Here is a 20,849-nt window from a genome sequence, read left to right as displayed (position 1 = left end):
ACCACCACGATACTGTCCCCTTCATGCTACCGTTAATTCCCTGCTCTTCCTCCAGATACCTTGCAGAGTGTCCCCATGTCCTGGTGGCCCGTGTCCCTCAGGCCAGTCCCACCAGTGGCTCCAGCAGCAGCCAGATCCCGTCCTCGGCACGCAGGATCAGCTCGGGCTTGCGGCACGGGGGTGGCCTCGCTGTGTCCCTCCACAGCACAAACCGGGCCAGGGTCAGTGCCACTACCACCTTCATCTCAGCCATGGCAAAGCTCTGCCCGATGCAGTTCCTGCCACCACGGCCCCACTGTCACTGTCACCCCACTGTGAACCCAGCCAGGGACAGGGGTGGCACTTGGGGACACTCCTGTCCCCTCCGCAGCGCGTACCTGGGCTCAGCAGAGAAGGGGATGAAGGATGATGGGGACTGTCCCTTGCTGTTCTCTGGGCTGAACCTCAGGGGGTTGAACACCTGGGGGGACACCGACACCGTCATGCCGAGGGGACACAGCTGTCACCACTATGGTGACAGGGACACCGCGTAGCGTGGCCCTACCTTGGGCTTGGGCCAGAGGTCTGGGTTGTGGTGGGTCCCATAGATGCTCATCAGGCAGATGACCCCTGGTGGGATGGGAATGGCCACTTTAGGGACAGCAGATGAGGGTGGGTGGTGACACAGGGGACACCCTGGCCATGCCATACCCTTGGGGATGACACGGCCATCACACAGGGGGATGTCCTCGGTGCAGTGCCGGACACAGCAGTGACAGGAGGGTGCAGCCGAAGGCTCTCCTTGATGCACATGGTGGTGAAGGGCAGCTGGGACAGGTCCTCCCTGGGGACAAGCAGGGGTGGCACCGTGTCCCAGAACCACATGGCCAGAGGTGGCCCTGGGGACATCTCACCATTCAATGTCTGCAGTGTCCTTGCCAGCCAGGAGCTGCTGGACCTCCTGGCAGCACCTCTCCTGGTGCTCAGGGTGGCTGGCCAGGTTGTAGAAGAGCCATGCCAGGCCACTGGCCGTGGTGTCGTGGCCTGTGGGGACATTGGGAGAGTGAGGGGACACTGGAGTGGCTCCCCTGCAGTGGCACCTGGGAGCTCGTGCTCACCCTCAAACATGAAGGTGTCAGCCTCAGCTGCTGTGTCCTCATCTGACAGGGTGTGGCCGTTCTCGTCCTGTGGGGATGAGATGAGCCCCGGGCCACCTGGGGCCACCAGTCTATGGCCAAATCCCACTCATGGCCACCACTCTACCCCCATGGCCACCACCCTACAGGCACCACCATCCTACTAGCCACCAGCTCTATGGCCAATGCTGCCCACAACCACCATTGTTCTCCTGTGGCCACCAGTCTATGCCCAACCTCCCTGTGGCTACCAGCACCCCACTGGCCACTGGTCTATGACCAACCCTTCCATGGCCACCACCACCCTCTTGACCACCATCCCCCCATGGCCACCACCACCCTCTTGGACCTCCCTCAGGCCTCCATGGCCACCATCCCAGCCCCACCTTGGTGAGCAGCAGGAGGTCGATGAAGTCCATGCTGTGTCCCAGGTGGCCATCCAGCCAGGCCTGGTGGCCCAGGGAGGCGAGTGCGCGGTGCCGGCGCTGCACCACGTTGGCGGTGAAGGCTTGGACGGTGGCGCAGGCGGGGGCGAAGCGCCGGCCGTCAGAGGAGAGGCTGTAGAGCCACCACGGGTGGAGGAGTGGCTGGAGCTGGTGCCGGACCACCAACGAGCTCAGCTCCAGGATGGCCTGGAGGTACTCGTTGGGCTGCCTACAGGAAATGGGGACAGCGGGGGACACCGTGGCCACCAGCATGGCCAACATTGGGGCCATTTGGGCCACTAGAATGACCAATGGGGACAATTGCAGGGCCAAGATGTCCCAATGGGGGCAATGGTGGGACCAGGATGGCCAACAGGGACAATGGCGGGGCCATTGGGGCCACCAGAATGACCAATGGGGACACTTGCAGTGTGGCCAAGGGGCAATGGTGAGACCAGGATGGCCAACAGTGTTGCCATGAATTTTCCTGGTTTACTGAGCGTTCATATTAAAGGAGAAATGTGCAGTTTCTCACGCTGGTGAATTGTAAACACAGGACCATGTTTTGTAAATATTGGCAATGTTATGAATTCTTTCTCCAAGAGAAGAGGAGGTTGAATGACAGCCTCCTGGACCAATGTGGTAGGAGAGGTGGGGATACCCTTCTCCAATCCATGGTCACCTTGCCACAGGTATATAATGGCAAAATAAACTAAGACCGGGGCTTCTGCCCTGCATGCTCTGTTGGACCCAGATCTGTGTCCCCAGTCTGTTTCCTGGCTAGGTCTCCACGGTGATACAACAGGGATGACGGCGGGGACATTAGGGCCACCAGAATGACCAGTGGGGACAATTGCAGGGCCAGGATGTCCAAATCGGGACAATGGTGGGACCAGGATGGCCAACAGGGACGATGGTGGGGACATTGGGGCCACCAGAATGACCAATGAAGACAAGTGCAGGATGGCCAGGGGGCAATGGTGGGACCAGGATGGCCAACAGGGATGACGGCGGGGCCACCATGGCCCCTAGGATGGCCAGTGGGGGCCATGGTGGGGCCTATACGGTCACCGTGATGGTCAGCAGGGACCATGGTGAGGCCACCACAGCCACCAGGATGGTCAGTGGGGACAGGTGACACTCGCTCCTGGCAGTGGCTCTCGTGGCTCAAGATGCACTTCTGGAGCGTGTCCAGGGTGAGGAGGCTCAGGGGCTGCAGCACCTCCAACTCCACCGGCCCCCCGCCAGCTGCTGCTGCTGCTGCCTCCCACTTGGCCTGTGGGGACGGACTGGGTCAGGGAGGGAACAGGGAGGGGGTCAGGGACAAAGGATGGGGGCAGGGGGTGAATTTGGGGGTGGGACAGGGGTGGGAGAGGGGGCAGAGTTGGGTTTGGGGTGTGGGACAGTACAGGATTTGGGATACAGGACGGGACTCGGGGTGCAGCAGTGGGTGCAGTCCAGAATTGTGGGTTAGGGACTCAGGATTTGGGGTGCAGGTCATGATTTGGTGTGTAGGTCAGGATTTGGGGTGGAGGTGGGGCACTCGTGCCCATCTCGGATCTCTCACGAGCAGCACGCGGGTGCTCTGGTTGAAGATTCCCAGGTAATTCCGGAGCACATCCCCGTGGAAGGCGGGCGTCAGGAGCCGCCGGTGCCGCGCCCAGCGCTGCCCGCCGCTCAGCAGCAGCCCCTCCCCTGGCGAGGGGACACCGGGGTCTGCCGAGGGCACCCAGGGGGGCTGACCCTGTCCCTGTGACACATCCAGATCCACCGGGGGTGCCCGAGGGTTCTGTTCCCAAAACCTGCTGTCTCCTCCCCTGTGACACCTGGATCCACTGAGGGCACCCAGGGGAGCTGACCCTGTCCCCCACCTCTCCTGTCCTCTGTGACACACCCGAATCCATCCTGGGGGCACCCAGGGGGGCTGACCCTGTCCTCCCTGCCCCTGTCCCATGTGACACACCCGAATCCATCCTAGGGGCACCCAGGGGTGATGTCCCCATCCTCCACTGCCCCTGTGACACAGCCAGATCCATCTGTGGGGCCACCCAGGGGTGCTGTGACACCCAGCTCCATTTGCAGGCCACCCAGGGGTGCTGTCCCCACCCTAGCCCCCTGCACTCACCCAGCCAGGCCTTGAGGAAGCCGTAGAAAATTTTGTCCTTGGGGACCACGAAAGCTGCAGGGTACAAGGACGGGGTGGGTAGGGATTCACTGGGGTGGAATCGGGTCCCCTGAGTGGGGACACTGGGGATGAGGCCACCCTGTCTGCACCCATTGACCCTCAGGTGGGGACCCTGGGATGGGGACCCTCTCCCAGCACCCATGGCCACTAAGGATGGGGGTTGGGGGAAAACCAGAGCTGGACATGGTGACACCTTTGGGTGGCCTTGGGGAACCCCATGGACAGGTTGGTGGCCACTATAGGATGGCATTTGGCCTTGCTGTGGTGACACCGCTGGGATTGGGTTGGTGGCCACTGCCTGGGCCCTGCCAGGTCTCTGTGCCAGGTGTGGTGACACTCATGGGTGGCCCTGGGGTCCCATCTGGTGTCCCATGTCCTACCTGAGGCTCTGAGGAGTGGCCGGAGGGTGCTGGGGTGGAAGAGGCGCAGGACGGGCAGCCAGGGAAGCCCCCACCAGAGGCAGCCATGACGGTACCGGGCCACCAAGGCGTCCACCTGCTGGAGGCCTTGCTCCGTGCTCTGGCCCTGGGGACAACAGAGGACAGCTGTGTCACTGGGGGCACAGGTAGGCTTGGGGAGACATGTGTGTCCTCAGAACACTGCCAGCCTTGTGGACATGTGTGTTTGTCCCCACTGTCCCCTCGCAGGTGCCACCACCTTCTCCTTGCTGTCCCCCCCAATTGCCACCACCCCATTCCTTCTGTCCCCTTGTATGTGCCACTACCCTGTTCCCACGGTCCTCTTGCAGGTGCTGCCACCCCGTCCTCACTGTCCCCCCGGCAGGGGCCATCCCCTCTGTCCCTTGACAGTTGCCACCACCCTGTCCCCCCGTCCCTCTGCTGGCACCTCCACCTCATCCTCACTGTCCTCCCAAGTGCCACCATCCCATTCCTTCTGTCCCCTCGCAGGTGCCACCACCCTGTCCCTGCTGTCCCTTTGCTGGTGCCATATAGATATATGATCAAGGGCGAGGGCTGTTCTGTTGGAAACTTTTTCAAGTACTGCTTGGAGTCTGATGATCTGATTCAACAAATAAATCGGGGTATGGTGTCCCCAGGACCCATCTTGAGCCCAGGTGACAGGCCCATAAGTTTCAATGATTTCTTCTGGGGTCCATACTTTACTTTTCCACTTTTGGGTCCCCCCTATCCCAACTATGCTTCTCTTTTTCCGGTTAGTCTTTCTCAGGTCGTCATATACTGGAACTCCCAAATTTGATTCTGATCTCTTTATGAGTAAGAAGAAGGCAGGTTTAATAATTCCTATGGTGCAACTCCCAGCCCAGTCCCCTGGCAGTTTGGTGTAAGCTGTATTTCTGCAGATCCAAAAGAATTGTTCAGGAGCCTCCCCAAAGGTACCGCTTGTTTCTGGTGGACATTCCCAATATTTGGACACTTCTCTTTACTCCCCAAAAGGGATTTATCTCTTTATCAGCACGTTCATGCAGCCCATACCCTCATGACAGATGCACCCTTTCTCTTTCTTCTCAATGGACAAGTAACGATTGGGTTCTTGGGGAATGTACTTAGGGCCTAAAGTTTTTGTTATTAAATATCTTTTACAAGCTGTTTTTCCTACTGAGGTCTTATACTCTTCCCCTACCCTCATGATGCATTCTTCTCCAATTATTTTTGACTTCAGGTCCCACTGTTCTTTCCTTCTTGCCTGATCCCTGGCCCCCCACCCCTGTGCTCTGGGCAGGTTTACGGCCCCCTCCCAGGACTGCACCAACACAACACTTACGGCACATCTGGTGTGACCCAGGGGACCGGGCTCCTCGTGGACCCTGGTGCCAGCAGCGCCTGGGGACACCCTGTAAGCTTACACCACCCCCTCTACACCTAGGCTCTTTGCACTCTGCAAGGGCCTGGGCTGCTAAGCCCTGAGAGAGGGGCCTCCCCCTTTTTCTGTGTGTCACTCACTCTCTAGTTACCTCCACACACCCGGCGGGCGCCCCTCTTTATCCCCCTTGGAGGCACCTCAAGTACTCCTTATTTCCTCTCACTTGCCCCCACTCCCAGCCAGCCCCCTCAGGAGCCCAGAACCGCGGTAGTAAGGGGTCCACAGTCGCTTTGGGGTCTGAGCTGCCGGCCCCCGTCTCACTCACACCTCACTCGCCTCCTACTCCCACCACCGGTCTCACTCACCAGTCCGGTCTCAGGTTTAACCCCCTGAGGTCAGGGTGGTAAAATGTCTCTGCCCTTTCAGGATTCACCAGCAGGATGCAAAGAAAAACACGGAGTCTTCAGGTTTTTAGTTTTTCAAGGTCTTGCTCTTTGTTTATTAGGTCTTATCTCTCAAGCTCTTCTCGTGCCCTGCGGAGCTCCGTGCAGCAGCAGGATCACACATGGACTCCTCCTGCCTGGGAGGGTCTTGACCTCTTATACTACATATTGCGTTTCTATTATTTACAATTAATCACCAATACCCAACACCTATGCTTAGACAGGTCATATCTGCTTTGACCCTATCCAAACGTGCCACCTTCACAGCAGAAATGTCGGACAAGAAGAAGAAGAAGTAGGACAGGACCACGTCCCCAATCCTCCATTTTTTCTTCTCAAGCCCACACACCCAAAATACATTCACCCCCAGTGATAAACTAACTGCTATCTACTTCACACCCTGGTGACTTTTAATTCTTCCTGCAATGTAGGTAGTCTCTCCCATGGACTGAAGTCAAAGATCATGTCTCTCTGGGCTCTGTGCCAAGGTCTACAACCCCCCTGTACAGATCCCAGAACCCCTGTACATGTTCCAAACCCCCCTGCCTGGGTCGCAGACCCCTTTGACAGGGTCCCTGACCCTCCAGGGAGACCAGAGGGATGCCCTGGGCTCCCAACAGTCCGGTGCTCCTGCGTGTCGCCGCTCTCCAGCCGTCCCTTGGTCCAGGTGTATACAGCTGCGCCTGGAGGCCCGGTAGGGTGGGTGCCTGTCCCATCCTCAGTCCTCTTTGGGTGTGGCTGATCCCGGATGAGGCCCCAGCTGAAATGAACGAGGGCAGGAGAGCAGCTCCTCTAAACTCCTTCATTAAGGGTCAGCTCGAGCGGGGGCCTGAGGGGTCGCGTGCACTGCCGCCGCTCCCGGTGGTGACACGGAGGAGGAGGAGGGGTTCAGCTTTGTCTGCCGGCAGAGCTGGGACTTCTGTCCTCACGGGAGTGCACAGGAAGGCACTTTGCCTGCTCCAGGTCCAGGGTCTTTCCTCTAGTGTTGCTCCTTTGAACATAAGGTGGGACTGTAAAGATTACAAACTGGAACTGAGGGATAGTCCTATTCCTTCCTCAGCAAAAACTGTGATCCAATTTCTCTAAATACATGTTGGCTCATCTTCCTAGGGCTTTCTTCCTTTTAATGGTGCTAAATGTCTCTTAATTTGCATGAAGGCTTGGATGTCACTTCCCTCTTCATGGTCACAGGTGCCATCTTTGGGAACAGCAGAGGCAATTCAAGGAGTTGAACAAACAGGAGGGGACACGAGAACAAGATGACCAGCAATTAACTGGTCACCAACCCCATCACCCTGGAAATGTAGGAACTTACACTTGGAACTCGTTTTCTACATCCCACACTGGCCAAGTCTGGTCACAGGAAGCAGGTCTGCTCTCTCTCTGCTGGGATGGGAGGCCACCTCACCCCACTGGAGCAGGGGACCAGCTGTACCCCGTGTCCCCAGCATGCCAAGCCTGGTCACAGAAGGCCAGGGCTACCCACTGGGGTCTCAGATATGGTCTGCCTTCCCCTCCTCTACCCAGGAAGATCATTTGGGCATCATTTTTGCTCACCAAAATGATCAGAGTAGTGGTATTTCACCGAAGGCTGCGACACCAGCAGGAGGTCATCCCACACTGTTGAGAGTGCACCAGGCTTGACAGGGTCTTCTTTCCCCACTGATTCTGCCAAGCCCCTTCCCTTGGCTGTGGTTTTATTGGATAGTAGGTAGGGGCTGTGGGAATCTCATTCTTCCATCCAGGTGCATGAGTAATTAGATGATGAGGCATTTGGCTATTTATTGAGCATATATTTACCTATATGGTCCCCCTTCAAGTGTAGGTGGCCTGTCCACCTTGGTCAGATTCAGAATAATTTGGTCCTGAGTAAGGGTTGAACATAGATGGCCTGTCCTGACTGCTTTCCTCACTTCTGTCTGTAAATTATATTTCCTCCCGAGGCAGGTCTGGTTGTTAGAACCTCGTACACCTCAGGGTACCTGGCCAAACCCTCCCACTGGGTGTAAAGATGGAATCCCTCATTAATTTCTACCTAACAGTTACAAAATTCCAACCTCACTAAATCAGTCTTCTCTCCAGCATTTTAGAGGTGGAGAGAAGGCTGATTTTAGAGGGTATAGGTGTAAAATTTGAGGCCAGGATTTTCTTCAAATCCGAAGGATCAGATTATGCAGCCATTCATACACGGAGTGATTGTATCGACTGCACCATTGTGCAAATTTGTAGGTCTGACTTGAGGCAGACTCAAGCTCCACATAAACAGAAAGAAATAGTATAAAACTAAAATCAAGAATGAGAGAAAAGTCAGGGAAGACTCCTCGATAACTGCTGGCATCAGTCAAGGGGCTGAACCTCTCTTCTTCCCTATAAGGATGTCTGTTGGGTAAGAATCGTACTTGATGCACACTAATTGTTTCATTGGGGATTAGAGCTTGTCTCTGTATTCATTTGAGTGCAATTTTACACTCAGATACTATCACTGACACTCCTTGGACCTTAACCTGTCATGATTTAATATTAATAAATTAACATTAATTTAATAATAATTATTAATATTAATTATAGATTTATGATTATAAAATTAATAATTTATGTTATACCATAAACTGTGAGTCAAAAGTGTGAGTCTTTCCTAAGTGCTGGCAGTCACTGGCAGCAGGGAACACACTCTTATTTATAAAGGGGTAGAGCTGGGAATCCTTGGCTTGTCAGTGTCACAGTGGAATCCTTGGTTTGTCAGTGACACAATGAAATCCTTGGATTTTCAGTGACACAATGGAATCCTTGGATTTTCAGTGTCACAATGGATCCTTGGATTTTCAGTGTCACAGTGGAATCCTTGGTTTGTCAGAGTCACAATGGAATCCTTGGATTTTCAGTGACACAATGGAATCCTTGGATTTTCAGTGTCACAGTGAAATCCTTGGTTTGTCAGAGTCACAATGGAATCCTTGGATTTTCAGTGTCACAGTGGAATCCTTGGTTTGTCAGTGTCACAGTGGAATCCTTGGTTTGTCAGAGTCTCAATGGAATCCTTGCCTCCATGCAGCCTTGCCTGTTGGTTCAATCATCTTCCATCATGTCACAATGATCTCCTTGGTTTGAAAAAGCTCCACTATGATACAAAGGCCCCTTGGTTCCATGAGGTTCCACAGCATGACCAGAGTCTCCTGGGCCCATTTTTTTTCCCTGCTGTGTCACTGTGGCCCCTTTCTTCCACAAGAGCCCGCAGTGTCACGGTGGCCCCTTGGTTCCACGAGTGGGTGGTCTGGACCTCTGGTACCCTCAGCAGCTGGAGGGACACCGTGACAGATCAGCCAGGCCTCTCAGCTCCCTTCTGCTCCTCAGCAGGCTCCTGAGCAGCTCCACTCCGAGCACAGAACTGCAGGAGCTCAGCACCCAGGTAACCTGTGCAGGGCATCCTCTTCTCCAGGGACACACAACACCCCCTTCAGCTGCAGCTTGGAGCCCCAAGTGCTTCCCTCTGCCAGCAGCATCCACTGCTGCCGTGTCCTGCCCAGGGCTGCTGCTGCACCCTGAGGCCAAGGCTGGCTCTGGTGTCTCCTGATGAGGTTTTCCCCATTCTCTCCTGGAAAACTCGGACCAGAAGCAGTTTGGTGACACCTCAAATTCCCATTTCTTGTCTCAGGGACAAGCTCTGGCCTCGAGCGGTGAAATCGCACAACAGCTCGCCAGAGCCTCATTGTGCCAGTGAAAAACTGAATCTAATCTTCTGCTGAAAAACTCTTTATTCCAGAATGATGGCTGGCAGGTGGTGAGGAAGAGGAGAGCTCCTGGCTGGTCCCTGCACAGCTCTCCACGTCCTCCTGCTGGTGCTGTTGGTCTTGGGCCAGCTGCAGATGCAGTGGGCACACCTGAAAGAGGCCCAGAGGCCCAGCTCAGACAAACCCACACTTGAGGAGCACCCGCAGCCCCACGGCACAGGCTGTGCCCCCACACAGCCCCCACTCCAGCCCTGGCAAACCCTTTGTCCGTGTCGGAGGGGAAGGAAGAGGCTCCCAGACTGGCCCTGAGCAGATCTCAGCGCACTGACCCCTTCTCCACAGGCTGTGCCTCAGCAGGAGGCTGCTGCTTACACAAGGCTCTGAAGAACTCTTCTACTCGAGCTCCTTGGAAGCCCCACGCACAGAGAGCAAACTCTCCCGATGCCTACAGCCCTTCCAGCTCCTCCACTGATGTTCTGCCTGCACACAGGGTGGGAGAAGGGGTCACATGGAGCAAAAGGACCCCTGGATGTCAAGGCAAGGAGATGTCTCTTCAGAGACCCTTAATTGCACCAGAGGACACTGGGGGCATGAAGCTCTTGCTGTGGGCTCTGAAAGAGAGTCAAGTGTGGGGCGAGGAGGGAGGCACCCCAGTGAAGTGCATTTGTGAAGGCCAAGAGAGAGAAAATACAAGTGTGTGCCCATGTCAGAGTCCAGGGCATCTCTCTGACTACCCTGGAGGGTCTGGGACCCCAGCAGAGGGGTCTGGGACCCGAGCAGGAGGTTTGGAACCTCTACAAGGGGGTTGGAAACCTTGGCACAGAGTGAAAGAGGAATTACAAGTCTCAAGAGTGTGAAATGAGTAGTAGTTGGTTTATCACAGGGTGAAAAGGCAGAATTTGGGATTTCTTAGAATGGAGGCTGGAGAGCCAAGATGGAGGAATCAGGGCGTGGACCTGTTCTTCTTCCTTCTTGTTCTTGCCCTCCATCTTCTGCAGTGCAGGGTCACAAGGGATTGGTTTAGAGTGACATGGTTAGGGTAGGTGATAGGTATTGGCAATTAGTTGTAAATAGAGAATGCATTGTGGACCATGGTTGGGTCAGAGGAATGGTACAAAAGGGTTAGACCTCCTGACCAGAGGGGAGCTGCCACGAGTTCTCTGCTGCAGCAGGAACCTTGGCAGAGCACAGAGAGAACTGTGAGATGAGAAAGAATAAACAACCTTGGAAAACCAGAACTGGTGACTCCTGACTCTTCTTCTGCTTCTGGCGCCAGGTGTTTCAGAGGGCAAAAGACACTTTACCACCGAATCTCGGAGACAAGAATCCGAGATGCCCTCAGTGGGGAGAGGGAGAGGGAAGGAAACAAGCAGAGCACCTCAAAGTGCTGCTTGGGGAAAAGTGTCGTGTTGCAGAGGAGCCTGAGGCTTTGCAGAGGCAGGGAAAGCCCATTTTACCTGCCCAAGATTCCTGCTGGGCTCAGCGTTGAGTTCCCTCCACTCTGTCTTCTTTTCTGGTGATGCAAGCAGACTCAGCACACATTCCAGGCCTTTCCTTGAGTGCTGTGACAGCCGCTCCCCTTCTGCTCCAGGAGCCTGCTGGGTATTCAGAGAGGAGATGTGTTGTGGTGTGGATTTTCTGCTTTAAGTTTTCAAGCTAGCTTTATATTTCATTTGTGTGTTATGATTTAAATTATACATGTTATATGTCATTTCTCTGTGTCCCTGCCTCTGTTTCTAGAACCTTCCTTGCCAATCTTCCCTAACTTGATATATCATTTGCTGTTTCATATCATTACACTGCTTTTGCTATTCCCATTGGATTTAGTTCTGTATTCCCTGCCCTAGACTCTTCCCTGAGTGCATTCTCATTGGTTGTTTGCTTTGTATCGCCCCGTCTATAAAACCCACGGTGGGACCATGTGCTCCCTGTCTTTGGGGTCCAGCTTTTAGTTGTTATGCTTCAGTTATACCTGTAATAAATCTCCTTAGTTTACCCCAAGACCTGTCTCGCCTCTGATACACCTCTGAGCCCCAAAAGCAACTGCCGAGACCACCGAAGTCCAGAGCGGGGAGGAAACGTCTCCCCGGGGGGAAATGTGTCACATCCCGATGCTGCCTTGTGCGTCCTGGGAAACGCACACCGCAACAGAGATGATTCCATTCTTTGAAAGCATCACAAAACTGTCCCTCAGAACTCTCCCTCTCTGGAGGCATGCTGCGAGCACCAGCAGTGCAGCTGCTGTTCAGCCCTGGGGACAAAGCTCTGCTCAGTTCAGTCCAGCACTGGGCTCAGCTGCTGCGTTCCTTCCTGCACCAAATCCAAACCACCACGTGTTGCCTGCCCTTGCCCAGGCATGGGAGAAGCAGCTCCCCCTGCCCAGCTCTTGGAGTGGAGCTGATTTTAGCAGCAAGCTCCAGAGCTGTGTCAGTCGTTGCGGGTGTGCCAGGAAACCTTCCCGCAGGCCAGTGGCCGCTGGCTGGAGTCAGCCAGACAAGGCTGCTTTGCCCAAGCAGGCCATGGACTGACAGGGATATATATTCCCACCTCTGGATGGGAAATAGCGCTGGAATCCTTCAGGGGTGTTTGAGTGGATTGAAGATCAATCCCAGTGCCTACCTGCAGACAGCTCTGGTCCGTGTCCCTGCCGGGAGCTGTTCTCTGCAGGATGATTGATTTTTTCCTTAGACTCCCTTTGGACATTTCACTCTTGGCAAGGGCAGCACTCAGGGCTTGAGCCTTCTTTCTCCATTCAAGTTCTCCATTTTCCCTCTGCTTCAAAGTAGCAGCCACAAGCTCCAGCTCTTCCTTCATGGCTTCCCTCTCAGCTTCTCTTCTCATTTGGTTTAATTCCTTCCTTTTCAAGGAAGATGCTTGCATTAAATTCTTCTTTTCCAGCATTCTTATCTGCTCCTGGTACAACCTGATTTCCCTCTCCCTTTCTGACAGGTCGGCAGTCATGCCAGCGAGATGGCCCTGCAAAGCTTTGGCCTCTGCTGCCTCTTGCTGGAGCATCTCCATTTCCTTTTCCTGTGATTCCAGTTTTTCTTTTTTAATTTGAAAGATGGATATGATGGTCTGGAGTTCTTCTTGAAGGGCACAATTCCTTTCCATGGCTGAGTTTGCTCGGGTTTCAGAGGCTGTGACTGATTCTTCCAGAAGTTGGATCCGACACTCCAGTTTTTCTTGATTTGCCTGCAGACTGTCTCGTTCGTGCTCCAAAACAGGGAGAAGAAGAGTCAGTGATTGTGTCTCTCTTTGCTTTTCAGCATGGGCTGCCCCTCCTCTCCCTGCCTCTCGGGATGCTGCAGATCTTTCCCCCTTGTTGCTGCATCTTTGCCAGCTCCCTCAGCCTGTCCCAGGTCCCTTCCTGCCCTTCCCCAACCTCTTGGAGCCTTGCTCAGGTGTTCCTTTGGGGAGGAACAGAGCTGCAGGTGTGGGCACTGAGAGCTGCAGCTCCAAGGGCAGAAAGCTCCAGCAGGGAGGCAAGTCAGCAGCCTCAGGCCTGACTGGGTTTGACACGGCTGTGACATCTTTTCCTCCCTGTTCCAAAGAATGCAGTGAGGAAAGTGTAACTGGAGAAAGGAGCTCCTTGGAGAGAGTGAGAGAAGGCCCCCAAACAGCAAAGAAATGGCCCCTCATGGTATCTGCCACTCTCACCAGCACATCCTTCCTTTCCTTCTCCGTGCTCTCCAGTTTGCTCTGCAGACATGCCACCTGCTGGTGAAGGGTCATGGCCTCTTCCTTTCTTGCAGTGGCCTCTTCCCTCAGGGCAGTTTCTAGAGAGTTCTTGCGTTCTGCCCTCTCTATGGCTGCACCAGGGAGGGGGGAGAAGGGGCAAAGCAAAGCAAAGGCAAACTGATGTGCATCCTGCATCTCTGCCTGGCTGTGTTTGCCGGGCCCTGAGCCCACAAGGGCTCCCACAGCTGACAGGAATGAGGGAAACTTCTGGGCAGAGGAAAAAAAAACAAATGAAAAGGGCAGGGTTGAGAGGAAGAGGAAAGTGTGTTTGCTTTTAGGCTTATGCAGAGCAGGCAGTCAAAGAGAGAGAGAGGAGCTGGGGGGAGCCTGTCCAGCCCTGGCACAGAGAGCCAAGAGCCTGGAGGCTCTGGGCTGGCCTGGAGTTTGGAGGAGTCAAGGCAAGGAATCGTCCAGCTGCAGTTCCTCGGCAGAGGCACGGCACCTGAAAGGCAGCAGCTCTGCAGATGCTCACTGGTGGCACAGCCAGGTGCACTGCCAGCCACGGGGTCTGCCTCCAAAAAAAGCTTTCAGTGGCCCTGCTTGGGATAAGTCTGCTGGTGGTTTTTCTCCTCCGCCATCTCAGGGCACTGCAGTTTTGCTCTGCGTGGCACCAGAGATCCCCAGTGGTGAGAAATGGGGCAGTGGGAGAGGAGAGAGAGGAGAGGAGAGGAGAGGAGAGGAGAGGAGAGGAGAGGAGAGGAGAGGAGAGGAGAGGAGAGGAGAGGAGAGGAGAGGAGAGGAGAGGAGAGGAGAGGAGAGGAGAGGAGAGGAGAGGAGAGGAGAGGAGAGGAGAGGAGAGGAGAGGAGAGGAGAGGAGAGGAGAGGAGAGGAGAGGAGAGGAGAGGAGAGGAGAGGCTGTACCTTCCTGTCTTTCAGCCAGCTGTTTTTGCAGCTCCTGATTGCAGGCACACAAATAGTCCCTCTGAGCCTGCGTCGTGCTCAGCTGCAGCTTCAAGGCCTGAATCTTCTTCCTTGCATCATTCTGGGAGAGGTAAGAGGAGCAGAATCACCTCACGGGGCCACTGCTGGCAGGAGACAAAGGGCTACAAACACTAAGGCAGAAATCGCCCAGGTGGGAGAGGGCAGCTGGACAGAAGTGGTAGATATGACTCTGATCCTCCTGCCTCCCCCGGCAAACCCCCTCCAAGGACTGCCACCCAGGCTGGCATTGGTGCTCTGCCTGCCCAGCAGTGGGACAGGATTTCTGGGTGCACTGGGCACACGTTACCAGGTCCTTCTGGGAATGCTCCAGGTGCTGCCACAGGTCTTGCAGGGCTGCTTCCACTGTGTCCACCGTGAGCTCTGCGGGGTCATCCCTGGCCTGAGAAGCAGTTAGGCCCACGACATGACCCTCTTCTGAAAAGAGAAGCCGTTCTGGTTCAAGATTCAGTGCCAGGGTGTGCAACAGACCAGGCCTCTTCCTGGCCAGAGGGTGGCAGTGCCTTTGTCACTGTCCCAGAGCCGCCCTTGCAGCAGGGCCTGTGTCACATCATTCATTTGATGACCACTGGTGCCAGCACTGCCCCAGGGACAGCTGCACGGGCCCTGTGGCTCGACAGGGCTCGGGCCCTTTTGCCGCCTGGTGCTGATCATTTCTCCCTGTCCAAACACAGACCTGTGACCCTGCAGGGCTGTCAGGCTGCCAGGACTCGCCAAGGCTGGGGCCAGCCTAAAGGCTGAAAGGCTGAGCCTGTCACCCCAGGCTGACCATGGCCGCTGGTCACTCCCCCTGCTCTCCCACAGCCTCTGCACCTCTGCCAGCCCAGCCCTGCCACGCTTGCCTGAGCTGCGAGTGACCAAGTGGCTGCTGTCCCTGACCATGCGGTGGACAGCCAGGAGCAGTCTGTCCAGCTGGCACTGGGCTGTGCGGTGGGCACCGCTGGCCTGCTGGCGCTGTGTGGCCAAGGCCTCTGCTCTGTCCTCGGAGCTGCGGAGCCTCAGATGCAGCTCCGAGACCTCGGCCTGCAGCAGCTGCACCGCGTCCCTGCAGCGCCGCTCGTCTGCCCGGGACTCCTGCAGCTCCTGCAGCAGCTGCTCCTCTCGAGTTGCCTGGGCAGCATCCTTCTGCTGCACTGCTTCCTGCAGGGAGCGGATCTGCAACAGGGATGCACACAGCCTCAGGGGCAGGGCTGCTGCTGGGGCAGCAGAGCAGCAGGAGGGTGAGGAATGGGGGAGAAATGACTTCAAGCAAAAAACTGTAGATTTCATGTCTGAGATATTTTGGTTTGTGAAATTTCCCAGGCGCTTTGCTCTACACAAAAAGAAATGTTTTGCTAACTATATCTATGTTATTCCTTCCTTTTAGAGGAGGGACTTCTTGATGGCCCTCTGGCTTGACCAGTGTGGTTGAAGAGGTGTTTACTTTGCCACCCAATCATATTGGTCTCTGTAAATAGTAGATAAAGAAATCACACTTTGAATAAACACCTTTTTCCAGCCTTCTGAGAATTCACGGCATCTGTGTGGTTCATTTCGTGTCCTACAGCAACAAAAAACCACACTGGACACAGAAGGGGCAAAGCCAAGGATTCCAACGGGGACAAAGACCAAACAAAGCACGGGAGGCAATGGGCATCCTTGGTGGGGCAGCTCAAACACGGGATGGACTGGCTGTGCTGGAAGAGCCCTCCCCAGCCTGCCATAACCACGCCTGTGTTCCCCACATTGCTCAGTGCCCAGCCCAGGCACCAACTCCACTGCTAAGAGGGATGGAGGAGCTCCAAAGGAGTCTGCCCCTGCTTCTCCTCTGAGAGTTCCTGTTGCAGGAGAGAACGGGGAAAAACCTCATCAGAAGACACCAGAGCCAGCCTTGGCCCCAGGGCGCAGCAGCAGCCCCGGGCAGGACATGGCAGCAGTGGATGCTGCTGGCAGAGGGAAGCACTTGGGGCTCCAAGCTGCAGCCGAAGGTGGTGTTGTGTGTCCCTGGAGAAGAGGATGCCCTGCACAGGTTACCTGGGTGCTGAGCTCCTGCAGTTCTCCTATGCGGTCTGAGAGGAGCTGCTCACCCCAGTGAAAAGCAGAATGGAGCTGAGACACCTGCTTGACCCAGGCCAGGTTGTTTCCTTCCAGGTTTCTGAGGCTCCATTCCTTCCCCTTCAGAGTTAGAGTTGGCCTGCAGAGCAAGGCAACAGATGGCCAGGAGAGACTTTGGTGTCCCTTGGGCTCCTCAGAGGGGAATCTGGCTCAGATCAGAGATCACAGGTTTAAGATTGTTCTGCCCAGCAAAGCAATCAGGATGCCAGGCTGACCCAGCTCCCAAAGGGTTCGAGGTACCAGACCCAAGGTGGAGCTGATGGATGTGTCCAGCTCCTTACACTGCAGCTTGGGCAGGGTTAAGACACCAACCTAACAACACAACAGCCCTTAGAGGGAAAGAGCTACTCCAAAAGCCTTTGTCCTCAGGTGTGAAAAAGGCATATTATATGGCTCTATGCAGATATTTATGTATTATGCTAGATTGAAAAGTTATTAAAGTATTAAGTATTAACATTTGAATAATATAGTGAATGGAGTTTTGTAATTAACATTAAGCTTTAGTAATCAAAAATAAAAAAAACCTATGCGTGTGAGATTTTTTAGCTCAAGAGAAAGAGAAGATAACCAGGAAATTCTTTGCACAGAGATAACAATTGCAGAAACCCCTAAATTTTCCAGAGGAAAGAGATTTATGGCTTCCTAATCAACAGAAACAACCTCTTCAAGCCTGACTTAGACTCAAAGGTGCCTGGGGGATTAGCAGAAAGTTTTTGACAAGTACCAGGCAAAATCTCTTGTGTTAAACAAAATATGCATAATCATGGGGTGACTCCTCTTAAGGGGTAAATTCTCTTTTAATGTTGTCCTTCTCCTGCTGACTTTTGTTTATGGAGAGGGGACCCAGCCCGGGCTGTAACTCTTTGCTATTATTGTCTCATAATTTGTCCTAACTCTAAATTGTTTAACCTTTATTAATATATTTGTATTACTATTTTTTATATAACCATTTCTTAATTTTATTAAATTTTCATAAATTTCAAAAGCGTGTGATTGGCGTTTATTACATCAGGGAAACTGAGGGCTCCAAAGAAATGAAGCACAACCTCCAGGGAATGAAACACATCAGCACGGACAGTTCAGAACTCTGCCACTCAGGAAATGCTGGCAGGTGCAAAGCTCAGAGAGAGGGAATCCATTCATCACAAGGCAGTGTCCCACAGGATTTCATTTACCTGCCTTTTTCCCTCTCCAGAGCCTCACTGCCATCTTGCTGAGCTTTGTGCACAATCGGTTTCTGGCACTCTCTGAAGGCTGCCAGCCGAGCTGTCAACTCTTCCACCTCAAGTCAAACAGAGCAAAGCAGTCAGAGGCTACAGCCTGTCCCTGTCAGCCACAGCAGACACTGTGAGCAAAGGCAAAGGACAACTTTCCATTTGTCCCCGTCATTATTGTTTTAAGGGTGGCACGATAATAACGACACGACTCTCAGCTTATTACAGCAAGTGGAGAGCAATCTTGGTTCTTCAAAACCCTCTTTTTATGCAGTGTTTTGGTACAATGAAAATGACCAGTCATTTAGAGCCTACACCTCTTTGTAAACATCTTTGCCACTGAACAGGTTAGAAAAACACCACCTGCTGTTTTTCACCTCCCAAGGATTGTTTGGGTTCCTCCTTTGGATTTTCCCAGGCCAGAATGAGAGAGTTGCTCTCTTGTCTTTTTAGCAAGTGCCCAAAGCCTAAAATCTGAGCACTGTCAGTTCCCACATGTCCCTGTCCTGAAAGGACCAGGCTCACACTGGATATGGACAACTTGTTTTGAACTCTCGTTGGGTCACCAAGGGCACCTGGAAAAGCACCTCAAAAGCCAGGCCAGCAGGAAGGGGCCAGCAGAAATCCATGCTGGTGCTTGCTGCTCAAGAGCCCAGAGGACCAACCCTGCTGTCCAGGGCAGCAGCTGAGATCCAGCAGATCCCTAAGTGTCCTTCAGAGCAGCTGCCACGCTCACAGCGTGAGGCAGCCCCAGGGATCACCCCCTGAGCTGCTGCTCTGCCATGGCAAGGCCAGAAGGGCACAGAGCACCTGCTGGATGGCTGCGGTGCCACTGCTGTTCCACTCACCTGCTTTTGCAGAGCCTCCCTCTGCTCAAGGAAGCGATTCATTTCCTCTTTGATGCCTGCTAGCTGGAGATTGCTTGAGTCCTGCCTGGCAGCAAGCTTTTCTCTCGGGGTCTGCAGGAACAGGCAAGAAAAGAGCACAAATGACCAAGAAGGAGCAGGGAAGAAGGCCCCAGAGAGCTGGGGAAAGCAGCAAGCAGAGACACTGCTCCCCTGAAGGCAAAACTTTGCTGAGGGGGTGGTCTCCATCTGCGCCTTGGCATGAGCAGCGTGGGCCATGGCAAGTGCCAATATCCAGGGGTTGTTGGCAGCAGCAAGGTTAAAAGTCAATGTCCAAAGGCCACTGGCCTTTGCTGAGTCCAAACCCCAATGTCCAAAGGCCACTGGCCTTTGCTGAGTCCAAACCCCAATGTCCAAAGGCCACTGGCCTTTTCTGATCCAAACCCTGATGTCCAAGGGTCTTTGGCCTTTTCTGATCCAAACCCTGATGTCCAAGGGTCTTTGACCTTTGCAAGGTCTAAACCCTGATGTCCAAGGGTCTTTGGCCTTTGCAAGGTCCAAACCTCAACGTCCAAGAGCTGATGGCAGCTGCAGAGTCCAAATCCCAAACATTCCGTGGGCTGTTGACGGTTGCCAGGGTCCAAGCCCCAACATTCCAGGGGCTCTGGGAGAGCCCTTCCCCTGGCTCTGCCCCCATCCCAGCTCCCTGCTGGCCCTGGCACTTGCCCTGGCACCCCCCCTGTCCCCACAGCTCCTGCCAGGAGCTCCAAGCTGCAGCTCCAGACAGCGTCAGTTTTACAGATCAGCATTGCCAGGACAGCAGGGTTTCACCCACATGCTCCTTAGGGATGCACTCAGTTCCTGAGCCACAGGAGTTCTTGTGTCTTCCCTGACAAAGGGGAGACGTAAGAAGAAGCCTAAGAAGGTTCTTACTGGTTAAAGAGATTCATGGAAAGGAAAACTTTGGGTTTAGAATAGCCACGTGAGGAGGAAAAATGGTGGGTTAGTGTAATAAACACCAATCACTCGCTTTTGGGATTTTTGGAAATTTAATAAAAATAAAAATGGTTATTAAAAAAAAAGTAATACAAATACAATAATAAAAGTTAAACAATTTAGAGTAGGACAATTTATGAGACAATAATAGCAAAAGAAGGTAGCCCGGGCCACAGCCCCTCCCACTTCCAGACAAAGGCTAGTCAGGAGAAGGGCACCTAGAGAGAAATCTCTCTCTTTTTCAGGAACCTCCTCATGACTATGCATATTTTATTTAAAACAATCGTTTTCAGCTGTTACTTGTCTTTCAATTCTTTAGCATCTGCGAGTCTGGTTTAAGTCCTTGAAGAGGTTGCTTCTGTTGATAAGGAAGCCATAAATTCTTCTTCACTAGAAGATTTAGGAGTTCTTGTAACTGTTATCTCTGTGCAAAGAATTTCTTCTCTCTTTCTTGAGCTAAAAAGAATATCTCACACACATAGCTTCTATTTTAATTACTAAAGCTCAATGTTAATTACAAAACTACATTCACTATATTATTCAAATGTTAATACAGCATAACTTTTCTACCTAGCATATCATATATAGTAAATATCTGCGTAGAGCCACACAATATGCCTTTTTCACAGTTAGGATCTTTTGAAATTTCCATGGTGCAAAGAGCTGTAATGTTTAAGGCTCATAAAAATAGATTTAGAATCCTGAGACATCCAAGAGTGGATTTTTCTTTTCTCTTCTCTCTTTGGCAATATATCAATAGATCTAGGCAGAAGCAAAGTCTTGCTGACTACATTTTTTTGGTTTAGGGCAGATTTAGGGAGGAAATTTCTGAAGGGCTCTTTTTAGAATGCAAATTCAAGTAGCCCCTCCCCTCTGTGGTTTGGGAGACAAAAGTTGCTTTCAAGAAAAATGGAAAAACCTATTTATTTAATAAGCAAAGTACTCACAAACATGGAAAAATGAATACTATTAAACAATGGAACATTTCATTGTTTTGAAGAGATAGCAAATTCAGAGATAATCTTTTTTTGTGAGGTATAGCTCGGTTTGCTCAGTCTCTTATCAGACTTTTTGCACTGGAAAATGTTGCATCTCAGGCACTGATGGGTCACAGGTGTGAGCTCCTGATGTTTTTTTGGCTTTTCAGTCCAGAACAGGTTTGAACAGTTCCAGGAAAAAAGACACAGTCTTGGGAAAACTTTCTTTGCCATAGCTAATGAGGAAAACCAGTGAAAAAGAAAAAAACTCCCCTTTATTTTCTTCTGCTGCCTGCGTTGCAGACAACACAGTCTGTGAGAAGGAATGGGAGGGAGCGAGTGCAGTTTCTGCAAACAAACTGTGC

At 53.1% G+C, this 20,849-nt stretch overlaps 1 protein-coding gene across 1 annotated transcript; it reads right to left on the bottom strand.

Annotated features, from left to right (window-relative positions):
- Nucleotides 1-97: 97 nt before the first annotated feature.
- LOC134562210 (cytochrome P450 4F3-like) lies at nucleotides 98-18,790 on the bottom strand. The gene is given in 19 exon segments (XM_063419632.1): nucleotides 98-278; nucleotides 378-460; nucleotides 545-609; nucleotides 691-744; nucleotides 747-823; nucleotides 894-1,023; nucleotides 1,098-1,164; nucleotides 1,502-1,765; nucleotides 2,682-2,816; nucleotides 3,108-3,235; nucleotides 3,666-3,719; nucleotides 4,106-4,250; nucleotides 13,339-13,490; nucleotides 14,281-14,401; nucleotides 14,648-14,775; nucleotides 15,201-15,513; nucleotides 16,693-16,764; nucleotides 18,515-18,625; nucleotides 18,743-18,790. Coding segments are annotated over 19 exon segments (2,328 nt in total).
- Between the last annotated feature and the right edge of the window lie 2,059 nt (nucleotides 18,791-20,849).

This window comes from Prinia subflava, chromosome 26 (assembly GCF_021018805.1).
Source record: "Prinia subflava isolate CZ2003 ecotype Zambia chromosome 26, Cam_Psub_1.2, whole genome shotgun sequence".
NCBI lineage: Eukaryota > Metazoa > Chordata > Aves > Passeriformes > Cisticolidae > Prinia > Prinia subflava.
This window is presented reverse-complemented; position numbering and strand designations above follow the sequence as displayed.